The 27,122-nt window shown below is 30.2% G+C and overlaps 2 protein-coding genes across 2 annotated transcripts; both read right to left on the minus strand.

The window, feature by feature from the left end:
• Nucleotides 1–26,907, minus strand: LOC124419453. Its single transcript, XM_046949051.1, has 3 exons — nucleotides 26,798–26,907; nucleotides 26,524–26,709; nucleotides 1–495 (listed from the first exon to the last, which is right to left on the minus strand). Exons 2-3 carry the CDS (start codon nucleotides 26,560–26,562, stop codon nucleotides 1–3), a joined length of 534 nt encoding a protein of 177 aa, XP_046805007.1. The 5' UTR covers nucleotides 26,563–26,709; nucleotides 26,798–26,907.
• LOC124421465 lies at nucleotides 6,439–7,180 on the minus strand. Its single transcript, XM_046956721.1, has 3 exons — nucleotides 7,075–7,180; nucleotides 6,700–7,017; nucleotides 6,439–6,635 (listed from the first exon to the last, which is right to left on the minus strand). The coding sequence occupies exons 1-3, from the start codon at nucleotides 7,135–7,137 to the stop codon at nucleotides 6,462–6,464; spliced, it is 555 nt and encodes a 184-aa protein (XP_046812677.1). The 5' UTR covers nucleotides 7,138–7,180; the 3' UTR covers nucleotides 6,439–6,461.
• Nucleotides 26,908–27,122: the final 215 nt, after the last annotated feature.

The raw sequence follows: 27,122 nt of genomic DNA on the forward strand, positions 1-27,122 counted from the left end.
TTAAGATTTTTTGTTTGATTTCATCTTCATGTGCTCAACACGACCAAAAGCATCAAATCTCAAGATATGTTTCGGACCTACATAAAATTCGGAATTTGAAATCCATTTAAGAGTTGGTGTAAATGTTGGTATAAGACGGGAGTTAATGGAGAAATTATTAATAGCATAACGTTTACCCTTCTTCAATGGACAACCATATGGATAATTGCTAACACGATGAATTTCTTCGGATACCATACGGGTAACCGGATTAGTGAATGATGTCCCCAAGGCCTTACAAATATCGACATCCATCGATATATATGAATTGTTATTGTTTTTAAGTTGTATCAGAAATTGATATCGATTTATAAGAGTCAATGCGTCTTTTTTTAAAACAAAAACTGCATTCATCATTTTTTGACCCCTGACATCTGTTGCCAACCAACATTCGACTTTTTCCAAATAATCCTTATCATATTTGGTGCAATCCAAACCCTCAAAGTAGGCGTTAATCTGAAAAAGCCGTTATTAGTTAATGAAATGAAAACTTGACGTCATATAAAATACTATTCTAGCATTGATCAGGCGAAGAATTTGTAACAAAAACAAATATTTTAATATAATAGACATTTCAAACTGAATTGTTATTTAGAACTAGTAAACAATCAGGTTATTACTATACATTTAATGAATACGTTAGTTTTCCGTTTAACATTAGTATGTATAATTAACATTTTGTCAACATTTAACGTTTCGTTTTAGCAACAAAAGGTCGTATGTGCTTTTGTTTTAAAATTTTCAGAAAAGAGTATTTTTGTAGTAATATGCTTTAAAAAAATTCCCATACAGTTAAGGATTTAATCACATTACAACCGTTGAGTATTTTTGAAAATATTTTTAACTACAAATGAAAGTCCAAAAAATGCACATAAGACTTTTTGTTTGCATAACTACAATGCATATGTTTGATCTATCAGTATACCCAGCTGGCATTTGTTGAAATTTTCGATCACATTTGAGTCATTTATGACTCTTCTGCACGATCAAAATGATCATATATGCGCTATTTTTCTGATCATAAATGATACATTCGTCGGTAGAAAATGGTACCCTACCCGCCACACTTCTAATTTTTTGATCACATTCAAGTTATTTATGACTCTTCAAGTTATTTATGACTCGGATAGGGTACCATTTCTAAACGAGTCGTTTATGAGCCCCACATCTGATCAGTTCTGACTCATTTTTTAATCTTATTTGTGTCATAAATGAGCATAATATAATTTAAATTTCCTTGGCAAAAAATCGACTTTATAAATACCACGTTAATTGAAATAATTATATATAAACAAAATCAGAATTATATCAACTCATTTTAGTCCACACAAAATTATTTGCTAACTCTTCTAAAAGAGTCCTCTCTGAGCTCCTTTTCTAATCAGTTTCGAATCATTTTTGAATCGTTTTCATTTTTAAGTGCACGTGTTGCTGTTTCATTTCAAACAAAAACAATTACATAAGAAAACACTTCAGATTTTCTAACTGCTTGAAATATGATCTCAAAATAAGTTTTTAAAACTTATCAGAATCATTTTGAGTCGATTTAGCTACGTCCGTCCGTCCGCCCGTCCATCCGTCCGTGCATGTAAACCTTGTAATCAAACTACAGGTCGCAATTTTAAAGATAATTCAATGAAATTTGGTTCATGATATTCTATTGTCCCTGAAACGAAGCTAACTAACTTTATTTGGGTGAATGATAATGGTTAAGATCGGTCCATTATTTGACCTGGCCCCCATACAATTGTACCCCCGAATAAAGCTTGTAAACTTTGTAATCAAACTACAGGTCGCAATTTTCGAGATAATTCAATGAAATTTTGCACATGATCTTTTATGGTACTGTAGGCGAAGCCTATTGAAAATAGTTAACCGCCAAATGAATGAATGAATCCGCCAAATAGGGCTTTTAAGTTCAAAATTATGTTTAATATACTCGTATCTCGACAAAAAGCTGCAAAACCAAGTTCCTTACTAGCCTTGATGACCCGGATGAACTTTATAATTATAGGGCCTCATTTGACCCTAACCCCTATAAAAAACCACCATCAAAATTTTACTTAAATATCCACAGTTTTATTAAACAATAAATGGCTTAAGTATAGCATTTATGGAAATTTATAGAAAATTTTATTCATATACAGATTTATGGTATTATATAGTCGGCCTCGCCCGACTATAACTTCTTACTTGTTCAATAATATATCGGGTTGATTTTCGAATCATTTTATAAGCGCTCAACTTATTAGTCACTTTTAAGTCATCAAAAAGAGTCAAAAATTACTCAGTTTACTCACTAGTCATCCAACAATCTTCCAAATGCTAGCTGGGTAAATATTAATGTGTGTCAGTTTGCATGTATGTGTATGTGTATGTATATGTGTATGTGTATGTATATTAGTTTGAAGTCTATAGCCGTCTAAATGGCTATTAAAATTCTAAGTTGGCGAGATGTCACACCCACTTACTAAATAAATATAAAAAAGTTGTTTATCTTAGAAATATTCTTTAGTCTAGTCCTAGTCTATAACATATATGAATACCAGGGGAGAAACTTCAGCCCCGAAATACCTATTTCAACTACCACTTAGGGTTACCCCTGAGTTTGTCACCCCCCAAATAATGTTAGTACAGAGACTCGTTTATCTGGGAAACTATAAAATTTGGAGTGCAAAAGAAGAGATCTTGGACAAAAAGAAGAGTATGTGCCAAATTTTATTAAAATTTCTTGCAAATTGCAATCTGTAGCATACGCACAAGGTTTACATGACATACGGACAGACTAACAGACGGATATAGTTAAATCGACTCAGAAAGTCGGCATAATACCCTCCAGACTATAGTGGTGTAGGGTATAAAAGAACGTAAAAGGTTTTTAATTATATAGTTTCTAGGGTAGCGAAGAACACTGGTTATCGCTAGTTAGTAATACAAACTGTTAAGTCTATATTTAAGTTCAGCGATGCATGGTAAATATTTTAAATATTTTAATATTTTAAACTCGGTTTTAGCAGCAGTTCCACTTTTCAAACATTAAATGAAGAGAAACTATAAGATTCAACAATGTGTTTTAAAAATGAAATATAATAACTTGTGTGTAGGGTAAAAAAATAAATTGTTTAATTAAAATTAAATTAACATTATTTTGTTATTAATTTTTACATAAAATTATGACAGAAATGAAATCCAACAACAACAACTTTTAACAAACGATTTTTCAAATTAAATGATTTTTGAAAATTTAATCAAACTGTGAATGACACGAGAGATGAACCAGTAATTAAGGCGCCGATTATATTAGCAGAACTGGAAAATATAGTCTATAGTCTAGTCTACAGGCTAGTCTATAGTCTAGTCTATAGTCTAGTTTATAGTCTAGTTTATAGTCTAGTTTATAGTCTAGTATATAGTCTAGTCTATAGTCTAGTCTATAGTCTAGTCTATAGTCTAGTCTATAGTCTAGTCTATAATTTAGTCTATAGTCTAGTCTATAGTCTAGTCTATAGTCTAGTCTATAGTCTAGTCTATAGTCTAGTCTATAGTCTAGTCTATAGTCTAGTCTATAGTCTAGTCTATTGTCTAGTATATAGTCTAGTCTATAGTCTAGCCTATAGTCTAATCTATAGTCTAGTCTATAGCCTAGTCTATAGTCTAGTCTATATACATTTTGGTCTAAACATGTAAAAAACCAACAAATTCAATATGTAGTAAAGAACATTGTAGACCATGAACAAAATTTTAATCAAATTGTGAAATCACAGAAAATTTCAATATTTTTACACTTATATGTAACTTCTTATTTATTTTTATTTTTCTTCTTTCTATGCTCAACACGCCCAAAAGCATCAAATGTAAGAACATGTTTCTTTTCAACAAAAAATGCAGAATTTGAATACCACGTAAGAGCTGGTGTAAAAGATGGAATCATTTTCCAGTTTATGGTAAAATTATTTACCACATATCGTATTCCCTGTAACGAAATACAAAAAAAATGAATTTATTTCTATATATATATATATATATATATATATATATATATATATATATATATAATATAATTAATATGCTGACCTTTTTTAAGGGACACTCATATGGAAAATTACTAACACTATGAACTTCCTCCGATATCATTCGAGTAATTGGATTAGTAAATAATGCTCCCAATGCTTCGCAAATGTTCAGTTCTAACGATAAATATGTTTTGGTGTTGTTTTTTATTGTCACAAGAAATTTATAATGATTTAAAATTTCATTTAAATCTACTTTCAAAATTAAAATTGCATTCATCGTTTTTTGACCTTTGGCATCCGTCGAAAGCCAACAGTCAACTTTAGCAATAAAATTTCTATTGTATGAATCACATTTCACGCCCTCATAATAGGCATCAATCTAGAGACATCAATTTTTGTTAAAAAATTAATTAATAAAATAGTAAATAAAACGTACCACTCTTGCATCGATCGTGTAAAAAATTTGTAAAATCCAGAAATACTTTAAAACGCTAAACATTTTCCACTAAACTTTTCAAATAACATTATTTTATTAAGACCGTTTTGTTTTATAAATACTTTTTGAAAAAAATTATATTTTTATGGCAAACTATTTTTAAATAGTAAACATTTCTAATTGCGGATTAGTTTAAAGGCTAAAATATTTATGTTCATATATAAATTATTTGGTCATAACATTATTAACAAAATTAAATAATTATTGATATTGATCATAACAACGAAAAAATTACTACTACTTTTACAAAATTAATAGTTTTTAATACAACATTAACACTAATTGAGTCGTTTCAATTCTATATATTTATTAGGGTAATAACCAAAATTAGGCCCTATAACTACGTAGTAGCCAGTAGTGTTCTGATTACGAAAACCTGTTTCTCAGGTTATCAGCCAATCGATTTTCTAAAACCATTCTCAAAAAAATTTTCATGATTTTTTAATAAATTTTAGAAGCAAATCTTCAATTTAAAACCGCTTTACCCCGGTTTTATATTTCCATCTTTGTATTAGCAAACTTTAAAGCATTTACCGCGGAAACTTTTTAAAAGCTCAGGAAAAAAGTTATATACTTTTTCGTTGTAAATGTTTGGGCTCTTTGTGGAATGGATTTAGGCTGATTTGTAATTTCATATAAAAGTTATAACTCTATTATACATACATTAATGGTATCCGCACAATTGGGGCGAACGACGAATTTCGTTCTACACGACGAAAAGATCAACAAATATTCGTTGCGTAAATTCGTCTATTGACGCACAATTAAGACGACGAAAGCAATTTTCAACGTTATTATACATATTAAACAAATGTCATTCCGTTTGTAATTTCTATAATATAATTTTCCGACCCTGTAAAGTATATATATTCTGGATCCTTATAGATAGCGGAATCGATTAAGCCATGTCCGTCTGTCTGTCAGTCAGTCCGTCCGTCTGTCCGTCTGTCTGTTGAAATCAGTTTTTAGAGGTCCCCAGATATCGGCGTGATCCGAATCTTCAATAATTCAGTTAGACGTGCTTTCGAGAAGATCGCTATTTAAAATCAGCAAAATCGATCTATAAATAACGGAGATATGAGCAAAAATCCGAGACAACCTCTAAAAATTTCATCAAAAAAGCCAAATTTTTTTCATGCTTTGTTAAAAAAGCAACAACAACACTGTGAATTGAATAAAGATGTACATGTGCGTGTGGAGATGTATTTGGTTGATTCAGCTGTGTATTTTGTTTGTTTGTATGTCTGAATGCTGTTCTGTTCTCACGAAGATGAATGGTATAACAAGAACAAGGAGATAAAGCAGTAATATGCTGGCAATACAGCTCATTTTTGTTTGAGGGTGGTCCACGATTTCACCTAGCCCCCATATAAGATCTCCTTCAGAAAATTACTTTAATGCTCATTACTGAAAATAGGCAATATTGGTTCACGCTTTCGCCTAGCCCCCATAAAAGGTATCCTTCAGAAAATGACTTTAACTGGCTAAAATAAGCATATATAAATATGTTTTATAGGAACCTCATTGTAAAATTTTATAAGGATCGACCTATAATTGATTATAAATAAGTTTCTTAAAAGACTATATCGCTCTGCCAAATACTATGTGAGGATCAATCCATTATTGACCCTATTCCCTATATAAGGTCCCCTTAAAAAGACTTTAACGCTCGTTACTCATCGGTCCATAATTGAACCTATCTTTCATTTAACACTCACAACTGGCTTTATAATAGCAATCTAGTGGTGATGATTATCATAAACAAGTTTTATATCAACATAACTCTACCTAAAAGTCCTATTCCGATAATCTGATGTTTATATTAATTTCAAATAGTAAAATTTAGCATATATCCAATAAACGAGATTTACTTTATTTTTACGGCACAAAACACTCTTAGAATAGAAACACTCTTACTTGTTATTTTTCTTTTTCCTTTTATGCTCAACACGACCAAAGGCATCAAATGTAAGAACATGTTTCTTTCCAATAAAAAATATAGAATTTGAATACCATTTAAGAGCTGGTGTAAAAGATGGAATCAATTTCCAGTTTATGGTAAAATTATTTATTACATATCGAATGCCCTGTATTGAAATATAAATAAAATGAAATTATTTCTATGTATGTATTATATAAAAACATACACACCTTCCTTATGGGACACTCATATGGAAAATTACTAACACGATGAATTTCCTCTGACATCATTCGAGTAACTGGATTAGTAAATAATGCTCCCAAAGCTTCGCAAATATTAAGTTCTAACGATATATATGTTTTTGTGTTGTTTTTTATTGTCAATAGAAATTTATAATGATTTAAAATTTCATTTAAATCTACTTTCAAAATTAAAATTGCATTCATCGTTTTCTGGCCTTTGGCATCTGTCGAGAGCCAACATTCAATTTTAGCAATAATATTTCTATTGTAAGAATCACATTTCACACCCTCATAATAGGCATCAATCTAGAGACATAAATTTTTGTTAAGAAAATAATTAATAAAATAGTAAATAAAACGTACCACTCTTGCGTCGACCACATAAAGAATTTGTAAAATCCAGAAATACTTTAAAACGCTAAACATTTTCCACTAAACTTTTAAAATAACATTATTTTATTTTGAACGTTTTGTTTTATTATTACCTTTTCAAAAAAAATTTATATTTATATGGTAAACTATTTTTAGGTAAACAATTTTTAATTGTGAATTATTTTAAAGGCTAAAATAATATACACATATGCACATTATTTTGTCATAAAATTATTAACTTTATTAAATCATTATTGATATTGATCATAAAAACGCAAAAAAAGCTACTACTACTACTACAAATTTATATATTTTAGTTAATACAACGTTAACACTAATTGAGTAGTCTCAATTCAATATGCATACAAAAACATTTAGGTTTAAAACAATATTTTTTTTGAATTGTGATTTCATAGAATTTACGAAAGTTTTTGTATCCATAATAATGGCGTCATTATTGGGAAGTTTTTAAGCTCACTTATTAAAGAAATTGGTTGGGTGACTAATCACAAGACTTTACAACTATTCATTAACTCTCATTCGTAGAAGATAGATAAGTGCATATATAGACTAGACTATAGACTAGACTATAAACTAGACTATAAACTAGACTATAGACTAGACTATAGACTAGACTATAGAATAGACTATCGACTAGACTATAAACTAGACTATCGACTAGACTATAGACTAGACTATAGACTAGACTATAGACTAGACTATAGACTAGACTATAGACTAGACTATAGACTAGACTATAGACTAGACTATAGACTAGACTATAGACTAGACTATAGACTAGACTATAGACTAGACTATAGACTAGACTATAGACTAGACTATAGACTAGACTATAGACTAGACTATAGACTAGACTATAGACTAGACTATAGACTAGTATATAGTCTAAACTATAGACTAGATTTTTAAATTTCCATTTCATAAAAGCAGCAAATATCAATTTATAGTCGATTTCGAATTGTTCGAATTAAAATGGTTATCAAATACAAATCAATAATAAAAAATACGATATACTACGCTATAACCATACAACACTGATTGTGAATGGGACAATTATGTAATTTTTTTTACATTAAGATTATATAATGTGGAAGTAATCGCATTGGGAATGTCTTTATTATATGTTTATACCTTTAGGTAATAATGAATTGTAATCATAGAGTATGTATTTCATTGGTAAGGCGGAGAAAAATTCATATTATTTTTAAAATAATTTATATATTTAATCTTTTTATGGTATTTTCTGATGCAGATGAGTAAACAAAATAAAATACAGATATTTTATTTACATTATTTTTACGGTGAGAATTTTAAATATTTTTGAAAAAAATTTAAGCAATTAAAACAATTGGCAACCGGTAACGGCACCATATCGCAAGTCTTGCAAAATGACATCCAAGACAGACGATTGGACCCATATTTAAGTAGGATAAATTTAAAATGAACAAATATAATATAGAAAAAAATGTATTTTTGAAATTAAAATTAATTTTAGCGCCAGAGAAATGAAATGAATTTACAAAACAATTGATCTGAACAACTGAAAAATTGCCATTTTTGAACATGTTCTCTAGATGTAGATTTATTTTAGGTCAGTTTTTTTTTTTGTATAGCAAAGGAAACATATTGTGTGACATATTTAAAAGATATAATTCAATTAGGTATATAATATTTATTTGTTAAATTTTGTTTAAGAAATTCTAGAAAATCAAAAAAGACGTAGAACTTTTGAAATATTATACATACAAATTTATTGGTCAAAATTTAAAAAAAAAATAAATTATAAAGAACCATGACAGATATGTACTTTATGCAACAAAATTGCTGAATTCATAAAATTTGAACATAAATATTTGATATTTTTTTATAAAAAAAAAAAATAAATTAAATGTTTAAAAAAGAAATATTTGATGTTGCTTAAATTTTAAAAAAAAATTGTACATATGTATGTGTGATATATAATATGTATATGTACGTATATCAGTTTGTTTGGCTGTATGATAAACAAAAATGTCATAATAAAATTCACACTATATTTTGATTTTTTTTCTTAATTTTATATATATTTTTTTTCTAAAAGGCATGTTTTACAAAGTATTGTAGAAATATGGTTGGCACGTACAAAAATTCAATTCGTTGAATTTTAGACAGCATAGGTATAAAAATGTTTAACATATAAATTCAATATTTTGAAATACAGACACACATAATCCCAAAAAACATTAATTCATTCTTTTCTATATGCAAAATATAGTAAATTGAAATTTTTTTCACAATATTAATCCATAAATTAAAAACAAAAAAAAAATAATAATAAAATTTACAAATATCTCTATTTATTTTCAATAGTTTGAATTGAAATCGACTGGAAATTGAATACCCTATATATACTTAAACCTCAACAAATTTAACAGTCGTATTCAACATCCTATTCAAGATTTATTTATTTGATCCACTGTCTTTGTCACATCTGCAGAAATATTATGTGAAATTTTTTTTATTTAAATATAACAAAAAATACGCAAATTTCAATACAAAGTATTCAAATTAGGGTATTCGATTCAAAAAAACAACCAGATTTTAAAATATAGTTTTCTATATAGAAATATGACATTTGGTTAACGTTTTATTGGAACACTTTCTGTTTAAATAATTTTTGGTTATGTTGGTCTTAAGAATTCTTTTTTTACTGAACACCCTAAAGACTTTAATATGCGATAATGTTGTTTAAAATAATTTATTATTTTTATTAAATACTAGCTATAGCCAGTGTACTTTCTCCTAGCCAAAAGTGTATATAAATAAAAAACCTACTTTATGATTTTGGAAGATTCTAGTTTTAACAGATTCCCCGATATGTGAATTTTTGTAATTTAATTAAATGGAAGGTGCTGAAAGCCCGAGAACTTATCGAAAATGTTCACATGGATGTCACAGTTCATCGTGCAAACTTGAGGTTTCTAGCTCTAATTGTACATGAATTTTTGTTTTTTAATTCATATTGGGTGTGGCAAGTTAATCTCATGAAAGCCTGCCCATTCTTCCGCAAACTGTTTACATGGATGTTATAGATTTAAGCTCAAATGGTTTCGAAAAGTCTGAAAAAGTAGACTTTTCGACTTTTTCCGATATTTTTTCGATTTTTTTTTTTGACTATTTTCGACTTTTTGACTATTTTCGACATTTTGACTATTTTCGACTTTTTGACTATTTTCGACTTTTTGACTTTTTTCGACTTTTTGACTTTTTTCGACTTTTTGACTATTTTCGACCTTTCGACTTTCCGACTTTTTTCGACTATTATTCACTTTTTCCGACCTTTTGACTATTTTCGACTTTTTGATTATTTTCTACTTTTTAAGTATTTCAGACTTGTCGGCGATTTTCGACTTTTTTCGATTTTCAACTATTTTCGACTATTTGACTATTTTGGTCTTTTTGGATTACTTTAGACTTTTCGACTTTTTGACTTTTTCCGACTTTCCGACTTCTATTTTCAAAGTCGACTTTTTCCGACTCTTTCCGACTTTTTTCTATTTTCCGACTTTCCGACTTTTTTTTCGACAAAAATTCAATTGTTCGATTATTCAAAAGTCGATTTATAGAACCCTAGTTGTTATTATCCTTCATGTGGTACCCCCAAGTATTACACCTAAGTACATAACACTGTTGGTCACCGTTATCTTTATCCCAGGAAACGTGGATCTTAATAGCTGAGCACAGCTGAAGGCAGTATTCATGGCTTCTTCATCCCTTCTAAAAGAGAAATTTGATTAGAGTTATATATACAAATGTTCTCGTTTGCCTATAGTAGGTTTTTACTCCATCTGAATTTTGATATTAGTCAAGGAATTCTATGGATTTTCTATCATAACTTGTTAAAAATTTGAAATGAAATTTATAAACTGGACCAACAGATTGAAGACCTTGTAATAGTTGCTTAAGATTACTTGAGAACAGTAAAAATTAAACACATTACTTGAAGGCACTAAAATGGCAAATGCTCCGCTTGGTTTCATTGCTCAGAATCAGAAGCTAACCGTAGACCCACGGAGGCCTTGTGGCCCATTATGATACCCTTAAAATTTGCCCTTCCCTCGTATTAAGAGAATGTTTTCCCTGCCTAATATCCCTGATCATTTATTTGGTTCTTGCGGTCTTTATGAAAACCAGCCGGTTTTCCTAATAAAACTAATTATGTTTACTAGTGACGCATCTCTGAGACAGTCTAGATCATGGAAAAGAGCTGTACCAATAGTAGCTATAAATTGGATAGCCCATACGTTCTGACATATATCCAATCGTAAATTGCCCAGCGACTATACCAGTTAAAAGCCTCATCGAGTTCCTACTAAGAGACAAGAGAGTCGAAGTTCTATCTGTTGGCGGAGTGCACCAGAGCAGTCTCGATATTCTACAAGTGGTGATATTTAATCAACTGAGTTACGTCACTCTCAAAGCCCAGTCATCTAACAATTTTGATAGGGAGTGTGAATATCACTTTGAGCAAGGATTAAGGTAGGGCGATCCTAGGACTAACTTTTGTAAATTTTATAATTAAACAATTTCTCAACAAAGAAAATTAATAAATGAATTAATTTGTTAATTCGTATCTAATAATAATTTGTTAAATTAAGAAAGACAATTAAGCATTAATGCGGAACCACATATATATTTATAAAGAAAGGAAGGGAATTATGAGGAAGTTGAATTTAGAAAACGAGTTCGTTGCTGTTGTAGCAAATCGTTTAAATTTAGTAATAAGAAAAAACAGATGTAATCATGCGTCCGCCTTGGTAACAAATATCTATTGAATTGTTTTTGAAATTTAATTAAAACATTTAATTTAAGTATTTTTCAGTTTATAAAAATACCATACAATAACAACAACTTTAGCAAATAAAAGACAAGAAACGTATACACAGTTGTAGGGCATGATGAGGTTTGAAAATAGAACAAAAAATCTGTACGATGCTGACCGACGACGATCCTGATCATGAGTATTTATAAACTAACAATTTGGATGGCATCCAATGCATTAGCTAAAAACTAAACTATCTGAAAAATATCTACTAAATACACTTAAAGAAATAATTAACTAAATATATAATGTTGTAATAGTTTTAAATGCATTTTAATACATAGAAATGTTAAATGTAAGTTGGAAATATAAAAATTATTTTAAAAATATTTTTATACAAATTAAATTACTAATTCAGTTTTTTTCTTTAAGTGTAAATTAATTCATTTGTAACCACGAGTCTATTTACATGTTGGTTTTGTTGATTATTTTCTTCTTTATTTTTTACTTTTCTCAAATGTGCAACACTTTTGCTGTTTTATTTGTACTGCACTCTCGTAATGGGTAACGTGTGGTCATTACAATCCCCAATAATGTGAATATATATTTTTGCTTATTTATTTATGCGTCCATTTGAATACATTGCTTTGAAACGAACTATAGATAGAAGTAAAAAAAAACTATGAAAATTTTGCTGCACGGTAGGCACAACATGTTTATCGCTCTTCAAAAAACACACACGACATTATTTAGAATTTTTACATGAAACTATAAACATTTGTATCCGTCGTTCTGTCCATCTGTCCGTAGCATGAGTTCGAATAGTACAAAACCTCCTGCCATTCACAATCATTTTAAATAGACCGTTCAATATATTAATTGTTTTCTATATGTACCCGTATTCGTAGGCATTCAGTCGCATTAATATTTATGAAATGAAATGCTTTTAATTAAGAATAATTCGATTTTTAATTATGGGCTCTATTAAACATTTACACACGTCTTTATTTGCATTAGACGTTTCTAAGATGCATTGAACAAACAAAATTTTTCAATGAATTTATATAGATTTTTTTTTAAATTACAAAATTATACTTTTTAAAAATATCAGCTGGTCCCCGATTTCATTGATTTGAAACATCAAAACTGTCTTTTAAATATATTTCGCCAACTGCCCCAAGATTGCCCTTACTTACAAAGAGGGCAGGTTCGCCAAACACTGCCTCTAGGCTTTACCGAGCGTAGAGCACATAGATCTTGTAATGTCAAGACGAGCAAGGTTCTAATCATTGTTCAAAGTAAAACAAGACAGCAAACAAATGTATATGTCTTATTACCGCTGTATACATCCTATTTACAAAGTAAGTGTTAAAAATCCATTTGAAGGTTTTCTTCTCAGAATATACAGTAAAATTGTGTAGAATTATATTTTCTCAAGAGCTTGTAGTCTAAAATAAGGCGAGTTTACTCGGAGGCCCCATAATGGGCGGCAAGAAGAAATTTTACCTTGCCTCAGATATACTTAAGCCATTTATTGTTGAAAAGAAAAAACTGCGTCCATTTAAGTCCCTCCCCACTAGAGTGGTGTATGGTATAATAAATCTACACATATTTATTAGTGACACATTTCGGAGATAGTCCATTTTGTGAAAAAGAGCTCTACCAAAATATTCTAGTCTACGCTCTTGTAATGCTGGATAGTCACATAGAAGGTGTTGTACCGTTTCCTCATTCTCATCATCAAAACAACTTCCGTAATAGCTATAACGTGGGTAACACATACGTTTCAACATGGGTCCAATCCAAACACACAGCCTAGTGATTCTACTTGTGAGAGTCAAAATCGAATTCTTACTAAAAGACAAAGTGAGCCAGAGGAATAAAGAGTGATGTAATTTGACTAACTGAGTTCCGATTTGACTGGTCACTAAGAGACCTTGTCAAAGATTTACGTCTAGGGACGACCCATTGGTTACGCATTTATCAGATACTCAGTTTCCCTGGATACCCACTTGCCCCGGGACTATATCAACTCGATGTGAGGTTGTGTCAGTTGTGCAGATAAGACATTTGTACTTAATAACGTTGGAGTTAAGAGCCTTGATTATTAAAAGACTGTCCAAGTAGAAATATATAGTCAAATTTTCCGCGAGGAAACCGTACAGATATCTAGAAGCCGAAGAGACAACAAAAGGTCTAGGCAATAGGAGAAAATTTCCAAGCTTCTTTCTATCTTTAAAGCATCAGTAAAGATTAAGATCACATTGTCCCTTAGTTTAAGGCGTAAATGCAGATGTGTATTTGATATATGCGTATATCAAAGGGGATTTATAGTAAACATCGTATCTTAAACTAGCCTGAGTGGTATAGTTCATAAAAACAGTAATTGCAATCTTTGTACCTTGTTTAGAATAGAATGTTGAATCTGAATGTCCACCGCTCCCCAACAATCGAAATAGGTCTTATGACCGCGATGAACATAGTGCTTTATTCATTCGACTCTAAGCATTACGTTTCCACGAGAGAGAATGTATGGCTTTCATAAAAAATGTCAAAACTGTTCTACACAGTCGAATTAGTTTTAAATCTGGAAGCTTTTTTTATTATATTCTGGTAAAACATACCAATTCTGTCATTGCGGGTTGGAAACTAGATCATTTTTGACTAGATCGTTCAGAAACGACTGATTCCATGTGATATATTATAGTATGGCTTCGATAAGGATCGTGAACATCTGATATTATCTTGGTACCTATATTACTGTCCCTGAAAAGTACTTATTTAAGTTATAATGTTGCATAAAAATGTTGGGCCCCTAATCAAAACTTTGCTTGCCTACTATTCATTGGGCAAGTACTTAACTTCATAGACTATATTTATGAAGCACCAGAGTGTATCTTCGAACATAGAAGTCATGCACTTGTGTTTATACTGACATATCTTGCTTTAAGTTTTTTTGGACCTTGCAAAGGTTAGATGATATAGATTATTCAGACCTGAACGCCGACCAGAGCAATAAGATGACAAATTTATTGATCTATAGCCATTAGAATTATCTTTTCAGTTTTGAAAAGGAATACCACAGTAACCTACTATTTCCTTTCCCTACAAATCACAATCAATCATACAAAAGAGAAAAATGACAATGAAAAATGAGTACTGAAAAAGTCCTTAAGAAGTGATGATTTTAACACAGGCTTAACACAGGAAGTACTTCGTTTTAGTTTTACTGCGAACTAAACATGTTTTTACACTTCTTTGAGATTAACGGACGTTATATAATTGTCTAAATATTTTCTTATTTAAATATTAAAGATGATGAATTTTTACATACTTATGTATACATTCATACATATATTCATAAATACATATATACTCATTAATCTTAATACATATTTCATACTATTCATTATTATTTATGATAAATCAAAATTTTGTCATGATTTTAACGAGAAATATTAATTTTATAAAATATTTTATAGTTCTTTGTTTATTACACCCGTATTTGCTGATTTAGAGGCATGAAGAATGTGTGTATTTTAGCAAAATTTTCTTTCACTAAAAGTCACCAAAAGAAAAAAACTCAAATTTATGAACCTAAAATGAATATGTTTATGACTCACAGTGTCGTGTAAAAACAAATATATTTAAAATAATTATTACAAAATTTTTAACATATACTAGAGACAGACATTCATATATTTCTGTTCTTTTAATAATTACATCTTAAGAGAAAACAAATCCATGATATATATACAAATATTATAAATTTCTGAATTACGTTTAAAATTAAAGGTGTATTTATTTTGTCATTTTATTTGTTACATCTCAGGTGACAATTTTTGTACATTGGATTTGACCGGTCCATGTTCAAGCACTTTGCTGAAGTACTCGAGCTAGCTAATATTCGGCAACAGCACCTAGAGACGTAATCGGTGGACCGAAGTACGAATCCATCAAATAAGCCGAGGACATTGTTTTTACTCGCAGGGACACACTGTGGTAATTCTAATATGAACAGAGTATACTCTGAACATATCTGGACAAGGAAGGAAAATTCAATGGTATCATTTGTATATGATAACTTTCATCCATCATCATACAACACAGCACACATCTCATTCATACGACACATTCATGAGAGAAAAACATATGACACATACGACACATTCATTATTGGTAAACGGGTGGGATGAGGCCCCCCGTGTCTCAAATTCATCCTGTACCATATACAAATAATACCAACTCATTTCCGATGCTTTGTCCCACAGTCACTCCTCTGTGGGTTATCTGTTGTTTCGGCAACAGCACCGAACTTATTCCGAAATATTGACATTACCTTACATCAGTCTTTTTACTGTCACTTACTCTTTCTGCGAATTTGGTTTTAAGCCACAGCCACTACGTGGATCCCGAAGGAACCTCAACCAACTGACCAGCCAGGACATAGCTACCTGTGGACAACTGGCCACCCGTAATACCAGATTATGAGGTGCTCTGGTCTGACCTCTTTTCAATCTATGCAAGGAATAAGCCAGGCAGCAGACTATAAACAATTTGTTAGTCCCGGCCAGACTAGAGGTATTGGCCACCTCTTTATACCCCAGGATTGCAATAACACCAAGGTGGAGGCTTCACCAAGATAACATGCCCCCTGGGGGTGAAGTAACTCAATAAATAAAATATACTTTATATATATTAACCGATCTTAAGACTAAGACTGTATACCTCCCTTTAACCCTTTCACGCACAAAACTAAACCGCTGGATATTTTTTGGATATGACTTCACGACACACTTTATTTTGTTTTCGAAGGATATCACAGGATATTTTTTTCCTTTTTCATCCTTTTTAGCATGTAGTGCCATCAAATTGTAAAACATATTTTTCTTTGTAAATAAAGATTTACTTTAGCTGTGTACTCAAAATTACGCTCAAAATCTTTCACGTATACGTAAAAGAGTTAAGGGATCAAAACTATCGCTCGTACTAATTAATCTAATCTCATTAGACTTTATTTTAAATATAGCATCGCCAAAAATTAATTAAAACAGAGAAGAAAAAAAAACTTTAAAAAATATCGTCATCGCCTTTAGTTGTCTGTGAATTTTATTTGTCAAAAATATGTGTGTAAATAATTTCATACAATTAATAAACATTTTAATTCAAAATTAATTATATCTGTAAATTTATGTGAATATACAACGTTCACAGATGGGCATGATCTATACCAGGAAAACATTTTACAGTAATTCAGTCACCAACTAAGAAATTAAAAAAAATTATTACATCATTCTAAAAAAAAAATTATTATAATTGAATATAGTTTTTGGTTTAAGGAAAAATTTATTACTTCCACAACTAGTTCTAAAACTCTTGATTTTAGATTGTATTCGTTGTACTTTAGCGCTGAGAGTAATTTGTTCATAATTGTCAACTTCGGTTTTGTACTTCATTTATGAGTTTTGTAAGATTTTGTCACCCTCTGAACAAGTTCTAGGGTAGCTTTAGAACTATATTCGCCTTCTGTAGAACAGTTCTAGAAATATTTCTAAAAGTAATGGCGAAATCACTGTTTCCACGTCTATTTGTTTCAAGTATCAAATTAGTTTAGATTGAATCATAAATTTGTTATAAAAGCTTTTCAATGACACTAGTTGTTCTAACTCTCCTCGACATGTCGTTTTTGTGTCACATCGCTGTCGCAAAATGTACGTAAATTTTCATCATATCGTAATAATAGTAGCAGCTTTATGTAACTAAGTTTTCAATGACCAAAAACTTTTTGTACTAAACTTAAAATCTGAATAATGACAAAGTATGTATTCTTAAGTCTGCTTCGTCATCATTATATTTTCCGCAATAACACAATCCGAAAAATTTTGAAAAACATCGAAACCCAGGACCCTGTTAGATTGAGCAGCTGGGATTTTAGATATCGTAACCTGAAATTTGAGAAATCACCCTTTATGAGACGTTATAACAGCGTCAAGACAACTTTATATGCTATCTGAAAGCCCATTCTATTGAGGCTTAAAATCAGACATGTCTTCCTTCTTCTTCGAGACATCTTCAACTAAAGCTTAAAAACTGGTTTTTGTTTTTGGTATATTCATTGTGCAGAGGGTATTATGCTTTGGAAATACCTGAAGATGTTTTAATCGGCTTAAAATTGCTTCCTGATTCGACTTTACGATGTCTTCCCCTCCGTCAACTTCAACGAATGATATCGCAGCAGTGAGCGTATGTTATTTCTTTTGGTATTCTCATATCAAGTGAAAATTGAGATTTTTGGGTTTAGGCCTAATGAAATCCTAAAAGGTCTCACGGCTAAAGGCTGGATTTAAAACTAAATAATAATAATACATCTGACAGGTGGTTTGTTTTAAACGAAGTCCCTTCAGATTCATTAAATATTATTGGTTTCTTTTCGCACTGTCAGTATACTTTCTTAATCCTTTAAAACCCTGATTCATTAAATATTATTGGTTTCTTTTCGCACTGTCAGTATACTACCTTAATCCTTTAAAACCCTGATCGGCAAAGAGCTTTCTTACACTCTTAATTCCACACGCATATATGCTGACACATGTATAAAAAACGATTTAAACCAGTAAGAGACCTTATTTTTTACTCTCTGCCAATGTAGACTTTAAAACCTAAGGCCGTATACAGAAAGTCATCAATATAAAGACTTTCTATAAAACTACCTATCATTCTGTTAAAATATTCTTCTAATTTTTATAAAAATAAGAATTAATTTCCTCTTGTCAACTTTTCCAGTAATATATTTTAGTAATGAGTAATGTAGTTATTTCATGTATTACTTTGTAATAAGTGGTCGTTTTCCAATTATCTATAGCGTATGTTTAATAAGTAATTAGTTAGCAGTTCTAACCCTAGTCGATATTAGATGTTTTTTTTTTAAGGAAATATCGATTTTTACATTTGTGTAAAAACCATTCTATTGAATGATACAATAACTTATTAGTAGAGCATTGAGTAAGAGTTGGTTTTGAATCCGGAAATATTGGGTAGACCCATAATCATGGTAGAGATCTATACGTATTTTAAATTCAGACAATTATTTAAGTAATTTCTATGTAAGAAAAAGAAAGAGCAGTTTTGTTTATTTTATTCCAATGTAAAGTAAGAGGGCTGATAAAGATCGATACAGGTGACTAGTTTTATTAGAAACAGAAAATGATTAATAAACTTTTTTAGAGTGTATATTCCACTAAGTGAATTCTTTAACTTTCTGTGGAAGTGTTGTTTTTTGACTTCAAAATTGTAATTTTTTTGTAATGAAATTTTTTGAATTATCCCATTTCATTTTGAAGTTGATTTATAAATGCGTGTAATTTATTTATTTAAGTTAATATTATTTAAGTCAAATTAGTTGTATTCTATAATACTACAATTTCACTTCTTAATAACTTCCAAAAAAAGAACATAAAAATTACTTCCTGAAAATGACTTCAGATGTAATGAATTTGGTATCAAATAAAAAGGGACAAGCCTTTGTTAAAATCATCACTTTTTCAGATCTTTTTCAGTACTTCCATGGAGTAAATTCTACTTCTTTTTCGCTTCTTTGGAAGTTCTTTTTTTGGAGAACTTTTTTCTAAATTATCAACAACTTTAAATTCCACATTACACACAAAATATTAGTCATCAAATACATAAATGTCTTAACACAATTTTCATTGATGATTAAGTTGTTTTCTATATATATTTTTTTTCAAATTTTCAAAATTTCTATTTTTAAAAAATCTTTTAAAAATGTTGTTAAAGTTGTTAAAAATCTTATATCGAAGCAGTAAATTTCAAGTACGTCATCATCATATACTACTGCAAAATCAAAATATCCAAACATATTGCTATCTATTAAATCTGTACTCGCATTGAAAATGTATAATCAAATATTATTTGTATCTTTTTCCAATATCTATTACTTTTTTTTAAAAACAAAAATAACATATTTAATAGGAAATTCTATAAAAACAAACACTTTGGTGAAAAGATATAAAATTGTATCGAAAAAAGTGAAAAACAAACTCATACAAGGAAACAAAATTTATGAATACAATTGAACCAACCAGTCGAACTGTTAAATTCCCTTGGTAATGACGTAAAAACATTGAATACTTTTTTCTTGTTGTTGTTGATGTATTTTTTTTTACTCAGTTTTCTCTAGAATTTTAAGAAAATATTTACAAAAAAGAATTTGACACTAAAAATAACTAGAATAAATACAAAACGATCAAAATTTTCATACCACTACATAGACAAAACTCAAAAATTATTTATTTTAAATAATTTTTTTTTATTTTCTAACAAAGAGAGTGATATAAAGAAAATTATAATTGTGGAAATATCCATATAGAAATATTCCACTGATCTCATTAATATTGTTGTTTAGTTTCCTCTCCAAAATTTTATGCCTAAAGTCTAAAATTATTACCTTTGGATCCCTCTATTTTAGAAAAAAAACAATACTCTCACTCTCTTTTGTCTTTTATATCAGAATAAGTCAACTATTCTCGTTCATATGATTTTATGTATTTTTAATTTATTTTTTTTTTAGAATCGACCGTTAAGCAAATTTGAATTAGTTGTCAGTATTCCAACTGCCACTGGTTGTAGTGTATGATTGCATGTAGATGATTGTTTCCTGTTTTTCTAAAAGGATAATTCAAAGAGAATTATATTAAAAAACCAAAATTGTGATTTACTAAAGGACTAATAACTTGTTAAACAAAAAAGAATTGAAAGTGTTGAATGAAACCTTTATTTTTTTGAGTTTCTTTAGGAAATTGAATCGAAACTCCTTGGCTGATCGATATTCATTTATTTATTAAAAACCAGGACAGCTTTTTGCCAGATCAGTAGATTTCTTTGTTTTTCGTAGAAAAACTTGCCGTTTCATTTGAAAAAGAAAAAAAATTACCAGATTTTTTGAATTTCAGTTTTAAGTTTTAAGATTGAGAAATAAGATATGATGTATCTGTTTGTCCAAGTAAACATTCAAACCTGCCGTTTCATTTGAAAAAGAAAAAAATTACCAGATTTTTTGAATTTCAGTTTTATATTTTAAGATTGAGAAATAAGATATGATGCAAATGACCGTCCATCTGTTTGTCCAAGTAAAAATTGTAATCAAATTACAGATCACACTTTTTAAGATAATTCATAGAATTTGATACATGATCTTCTATTAGACCAGGGACGAAGTCCAGTTAATCCAGTAAATGGTTATATTCAATTCGTATGGGAGGTACCAAGACCTTTATGACATGCACGTTAATTGTCTTTGTGTAAAATTTTAAAATTAAATCTCCAATCATATTTACCCACGCCCACTATTGCTAGTCCGACTCTACCTTTCTTTATATGAAAGGTGCGTCTGTATCTAGGCTAGGCCTGAACATATAGGCCTATTAGCCTATATTTACAGAACGACACTGTCACTTTATGAAAAATCGGCCCAGCCATTTAAAGTTCAAACACACATTATATTTAGATATAGATAGATACATTCTACACCACTAGTCTTTGTTTTATACTAGCCTTGATGATATTACCGAATTTTATAATAATCGGGTCTCAATTAACCCTAATCCTAATACAAAGTACCTTTAAGAAAATGGCTAAAATAACCATAATTCTCTAATATCAGAGACAAGGTACTAAAGCTCTTTATTATGAAAAGTTCATCATATTTTATTCCCATAACTGATTTGGGGTATTGTATAGTCGACCACGCCCGATTTTAATTTCATATTTGTTTAGCAATAATTTCATGGATTGTTCGCCCATAACTCCGTTATTTATAAAAGGATTTTAAACAAATAATTCTCAAAATTTTATTATTTATACTAAATATACACTAATTAAATCCTAATATATATTATAAATCGCTTTGTAAGTCTATTTGTTTGTTCGTCAATCACGCCTAAACGGCTTGACCGATTTTCTTGAAATTTGTAACATTGGTAGATCTATTCAAAGAGGGTAAAAATGGGTGAAAATTATTCTCCTTACTAAAGCCAAAATATTTTCCATTAAGCTTGTTAAAGTTTATATGTTTTTAAAGAATGTATAGTGTTATGAAACCACTTAAAACCTCGGACAACGCCGGAATTAAAAAAGGTAGTTCTATATAAAAAAACTTAGCATAGTAAAAAACATGAACTTAAAATTACAGGTCAATCTAGTAGAAAGAAAGGCTAAAACGGATGCCAACCACTAAATTAGTTGTTTGTGAAAATACAATTATATATAATCGTCATACATACATACATATATATTTTAGATAATAAATTATTGTCAAATTTAGACAGCATATTATTTTATATATTTATTTTTTTTTTAAATTATATACTTAAGTGTACACGTAAATATTTTGTTATTTTAAATAAGAAAAAATAAAAAGACAATGATATAAAGGGGGTATCGGCCATATAATATACCCTACACAAAGCAAAATTTTAAAATGTCCAAAAATTGAGAAGAATCACTCGGATGATAGATTGTGGAAAACTAACACCGAAAAAGTAACCCTCTTTCTATTACTTCTTCATTAATATTTTTACTCATTATCTTAAAACGGTGGTGACATTGCAAGTACTGTAATGTCGGAAACATAAATACAGATACCTTTTCGAAAACTTTGACATCAAAAGCACCTGTTAAATTAACCGGACTTGTAATTTGTATCGATGACATTTTCAACTTTTGCAATAATCCCACTCGTTACATTTAAAAAGATTTTTTTAAGAATGTGAAATGTTACGATTTTTAGTTAAATGCAAATGCGTTTATTTATTGAATTCCAGGTGACAATATAAAGTGTTGCAAATGACACGACACACACAAACATGTCTAATTGTACTAAGTAGATATCATTTTGTTTCATATGTATTTTGCGTTTCTTCTTATACACTACACTATCGGTGAATGGGTACAAGGGGTTTGTAGATAGATAGATAGATAGATAGATAGATAGATAGATAGATAGATAGATAGATAGATAGATAGATAGATAGATAGATAGATAGATAGATAGATAGATAGATAGATAGATAGATAGATAGATAGATAGATAGATAGATAGATAAACCTATTTTCAATTAGTGTAAGTCATTTAATAGTCGCTTTTGACCTATTAAACTTTTTTAATTGTTTTCTTTTCTTATTTTTTTGTTTAATACATTTAAATATAGACTAAACAACAACAAATAATCACAAAAAAATCACTCCAAGATTCACATTAGAAAATAAAACAAAACAACAATGCAGCAACAACAAATAACATAATAAGCAGATACATAAATGTTTGTAGTGTAAATACATTAGACCGATCATTAAAATTTAGATTTTTTCCAAGTTAAATTGTTTTTACAAATTTATTTAATCAATTACAAAAGGTTTCCAAATACTTTTGAATTAGGTACAGGCTAATTTAGGACAATATTCAATGTAAAATAGCCATTTTTTACATTGACATACATTCCCTTAAAAGTAGGTACCATCAGACTAACCTTTAACGTTATCAGCTGCTTTCGTCATTAATGTTATCTGGCTGTCGGTTAATAGTTAATGGGCTTAAATGGGTTATTTAATCTGATCTAATTTACGCATTCCGTCATTGCTCGGACTTCTGCCACGAAGCTAGTGTTGTGATCAGCCAAAACGATGGTATGTTTCGGTTTCTGGTTCTTTAAAATAGAACCTCAAGGACCACTTCGTCTCCAAATTTAGAGCCATTTGTGTAACAATTGATTTGTTCTAATGCTCCGCATGACCATAACGTTCTATTTGGGATTAGTGTTTCAAATTTTCCGATATTTTCTGTGTCTGCCCTAACGCATAGGGTACGCCCGAAGATTGCGTATAGCATAACAATGTGAACCCCCATATAAGTTTTATATTAGACTTTTTGTTTAATCCATAAGAGAGAATTGGTCTAATTACGCTTATATAAAGCCATGAAGTCATAGAAGGACTAAGTCCCCATTTCACGCCTATGGAGACTTCATGGCATGTTTCATATTAGACTTGTTTTCCAAACCATAACGTCTAATCACGCTTATTATAGCCATAGAGTCATAGAAGGACTAAGTCCCCATTTCACGCCTATGCATAGGGCGAAATATAATAGCTATGCTTCTCCTTGTTGATCATATCCTCTATGTGATGTATCCATTTTTATTTCAAGGATTAAACCTTAATACTTAACTCTGTCGGCAGCCAGTATATTCTTGGCCAGGAAGCAGGTTTCAATATAATTAGCATTTTCGTCTTTTTTCAAATTAATAAATTTTCTAATTTGGACAAAGAATCGACTTTGCTTTCAAAGTTTTTGTGGATGAATGGAATTTCTCTAATTTACTATTTAAATAAGACGATCAAAATATGAGGAAATTTAAATTTTTGAATGCGTATGACAATAAAATTATAATAAATTTATAAAGTAATCATATTTTTGGAATCATGCTAATGTATATATGTACAAACACCATGAGTATTTGATTTCATACATATTTAAAAAAAAAAGAAATTTAAAAAAAAACACCAAAACAAAATGTTTTAGTATGTGAAATTCCTACAGGGTGTTAAAAAAATTCAATTGCTGCCTGCTGTTGTTGCTATGTTTTGTTGGACTCGAGAGTATATTGACTTAAATAATTCATATAAGAAATGCATATATTTCTGGTGTATATTTTATAAAATTTTTCTTTCTATTATAAACATACATTGTATATACAATTATACGTTCCGATCACAGGCCGTTTTTAATGGATAACTTATCTACATTTTGTTTCCAAATTTAGAATTTGTTTGTTTCATTGAATACTAAGAATTGTGTTTTTGAAATGAACAAACATAATATTCTATTTTTATACAAAAAAAAAAAAAAAACAAACATTTTTTTCTTTAAAATATGGGTCATTTAAATATAAATTATGTCATAAGTACATATTTATAATATTGTATTTTACCTTTAGCGATTTATAATCTTGTAAATAATAAATTTTATAGATTTTTGAAAACAAATGTGGCAGATAAAACATATCTTAATTTATGCAATTATAGTAAATGTTTTAAATAATGGACACTACATAGTTTAATGGATAAACTAGCCATTGTCTGTTTTTGAATTATAACTGTTTCATATTTATGGCATGATACAAAAAACAAGGGTACTTGTGTACAAACATTTGTTCAATCATTGTATCTTCATTAGGGTTATAAGTTTTATAAAATGTTTGAAAATTTCAAAACGGTACTACCTATAGGTTGAATATTTCTTAATAATTCGTTTAAAATTTGTTTTTAAATGGATTTAGAAAATTGATTCGCCGCGGAAGATTTTTGCAGCAAAATATACCGAGAAAGAGGTCTTCGTTATTAGAACACTACTAGCTACCACACAGTGACAGGGCCTCATTTTCGTTATAAGCCAAATGTTCATATGTAGTACATGCATATATTCATACGTGATATCATATCTCACTTGTTGATATTAGTTGATATACATATTAGGGTTGATTTTATTGTTAGCAGTCGCCAAATATCGGGTAATAGAGTTTAAGTTTGACAACGTCTTTCAAACGGCCCTACCTAATACACTGGATAGTTCCAACAAATTTGTATGCTAAAAACAACAACAACATCATCACGATTTCGGAAACCCGAATCTGCTTTTTCTCAAGAAAGACAAAAATACCTGAATACACTTCATCCTGTTTGTAATAAGCTAAAACCCTGACAATAAATTTAGACATTACATGGAACCAACAAGACATCGGTGATAGGTGGTAGAAGCATAGGTAAGAAGTGAAGCCTAAGTTTCACTATAACATCCATTAAAATGGAGACACCACATAGAGGATATGATCAACAAGGCTCATCGGTACTTGGCGACACATAGCCTTTATAAAATTGTAATTAGAGTAATTCAAACTTATGCTTCAATAATCTGGCGGAGTTCTTTGAACAAAAAGTACAATATCAAACTACTACAGGGTACACGAATGTCGAGTGCTTAACGTGAACACCTGCCTTGGCAGCCTTCATTTCTCGGTGGTCTTTTTCAATTACTGGGTAGTCTTGACCACTGTCTACCATCGCCCCTGAATCCGTCAATGAAGAACTAAGGTGGGAATTTTTGTACATGGATGTGCCGCTCCATGTATAAGTACTTTGCTGAAGTACTCGAACTTTCTAATCTCTGGTCATACTAGCCCCGCTGCGGAATGACAGACATTCCTAATGCACACCCCGACAAGGAAAAAGCAATTACTGGAAGTCAATGGAAGGGAAGACAAACTCCAACATCAAGTAAAATCGATTTTCCGGATATACCGCAAGATAACCACCCTTATGATGCTATGAAAGATTGCATTATTTAAAATCCCCATTATCTACTGACTCATTCCAGTGCATTCATTAACCTCTTTAAGCCCGCGCAACCACACTACTGAGATGGCTCTGTTGTTTCGGCAACAGCACCTAGAGGCATATTTGGTCCGAAATACCCAACAAAATGGATCAGTATCTCTTTTATGAACCGATCTATGTGACAAAGGAAATAGGAATTTCCAAAGACTTACCCGATCTTTCATTAATTTTTGCATCAGTTCCATTCCCATGATTACAAAGATCGCTCTACGAGATGACAAGCAACCATTATATAATAACCTGAAAATTCGCCAGAATATACTGGTGTCCTAAAACGCGACCGGTAAGAAATACTGATTGGGTTTAGGAATCCAGCATATGCTGCTTTGTACACACACCTGTTTGAAGAGAGAATTAGGTATAGGATATATCAGTCCTTCAACCACAGCCACTACATAGATCCCGAAGGAACCTTGACACACTCACCAGCTAGGACAAGTCCTGCGGACAACCACCCATAGTGCCAAATTATCTGGTGATCTGGTTAGAACCCATGCCAAATCATTCCAACGTGAAGCCGAAAAAAATTTTATTAAAATAAACATTAAAATTATGGGGACTTCATAATATATTTTCATTATTTTTTTACAGTTGTCTTCTTTTTTTATAAAACATACATTGTTTTGATAACAAAACAGTGGCGTTTTCTATTGTTTTGTATGGCAACACTGAGAAGTTTAATCTTGTACTCAAAAACATCAAAGAGGATTAACGCATCCGAATCAATTTATTTTTAGATTAACTAATCTGA

Source organism: Lucilia cuprina, chromosome 2 (genome assembly GCF_022045245.1).
Source record: "Lucilia cuprina isolate Lc7/37 chromosome 2, ASM2204524v1, whole genome shotgun sequence".
In the NCBI taxonomy this organism is placed as follows: Eukaryota; Metazoa; Arthropoda; class Insecta; order Diptera; family Calliphoridae; genus Lucilia; species Lucilia cuprina.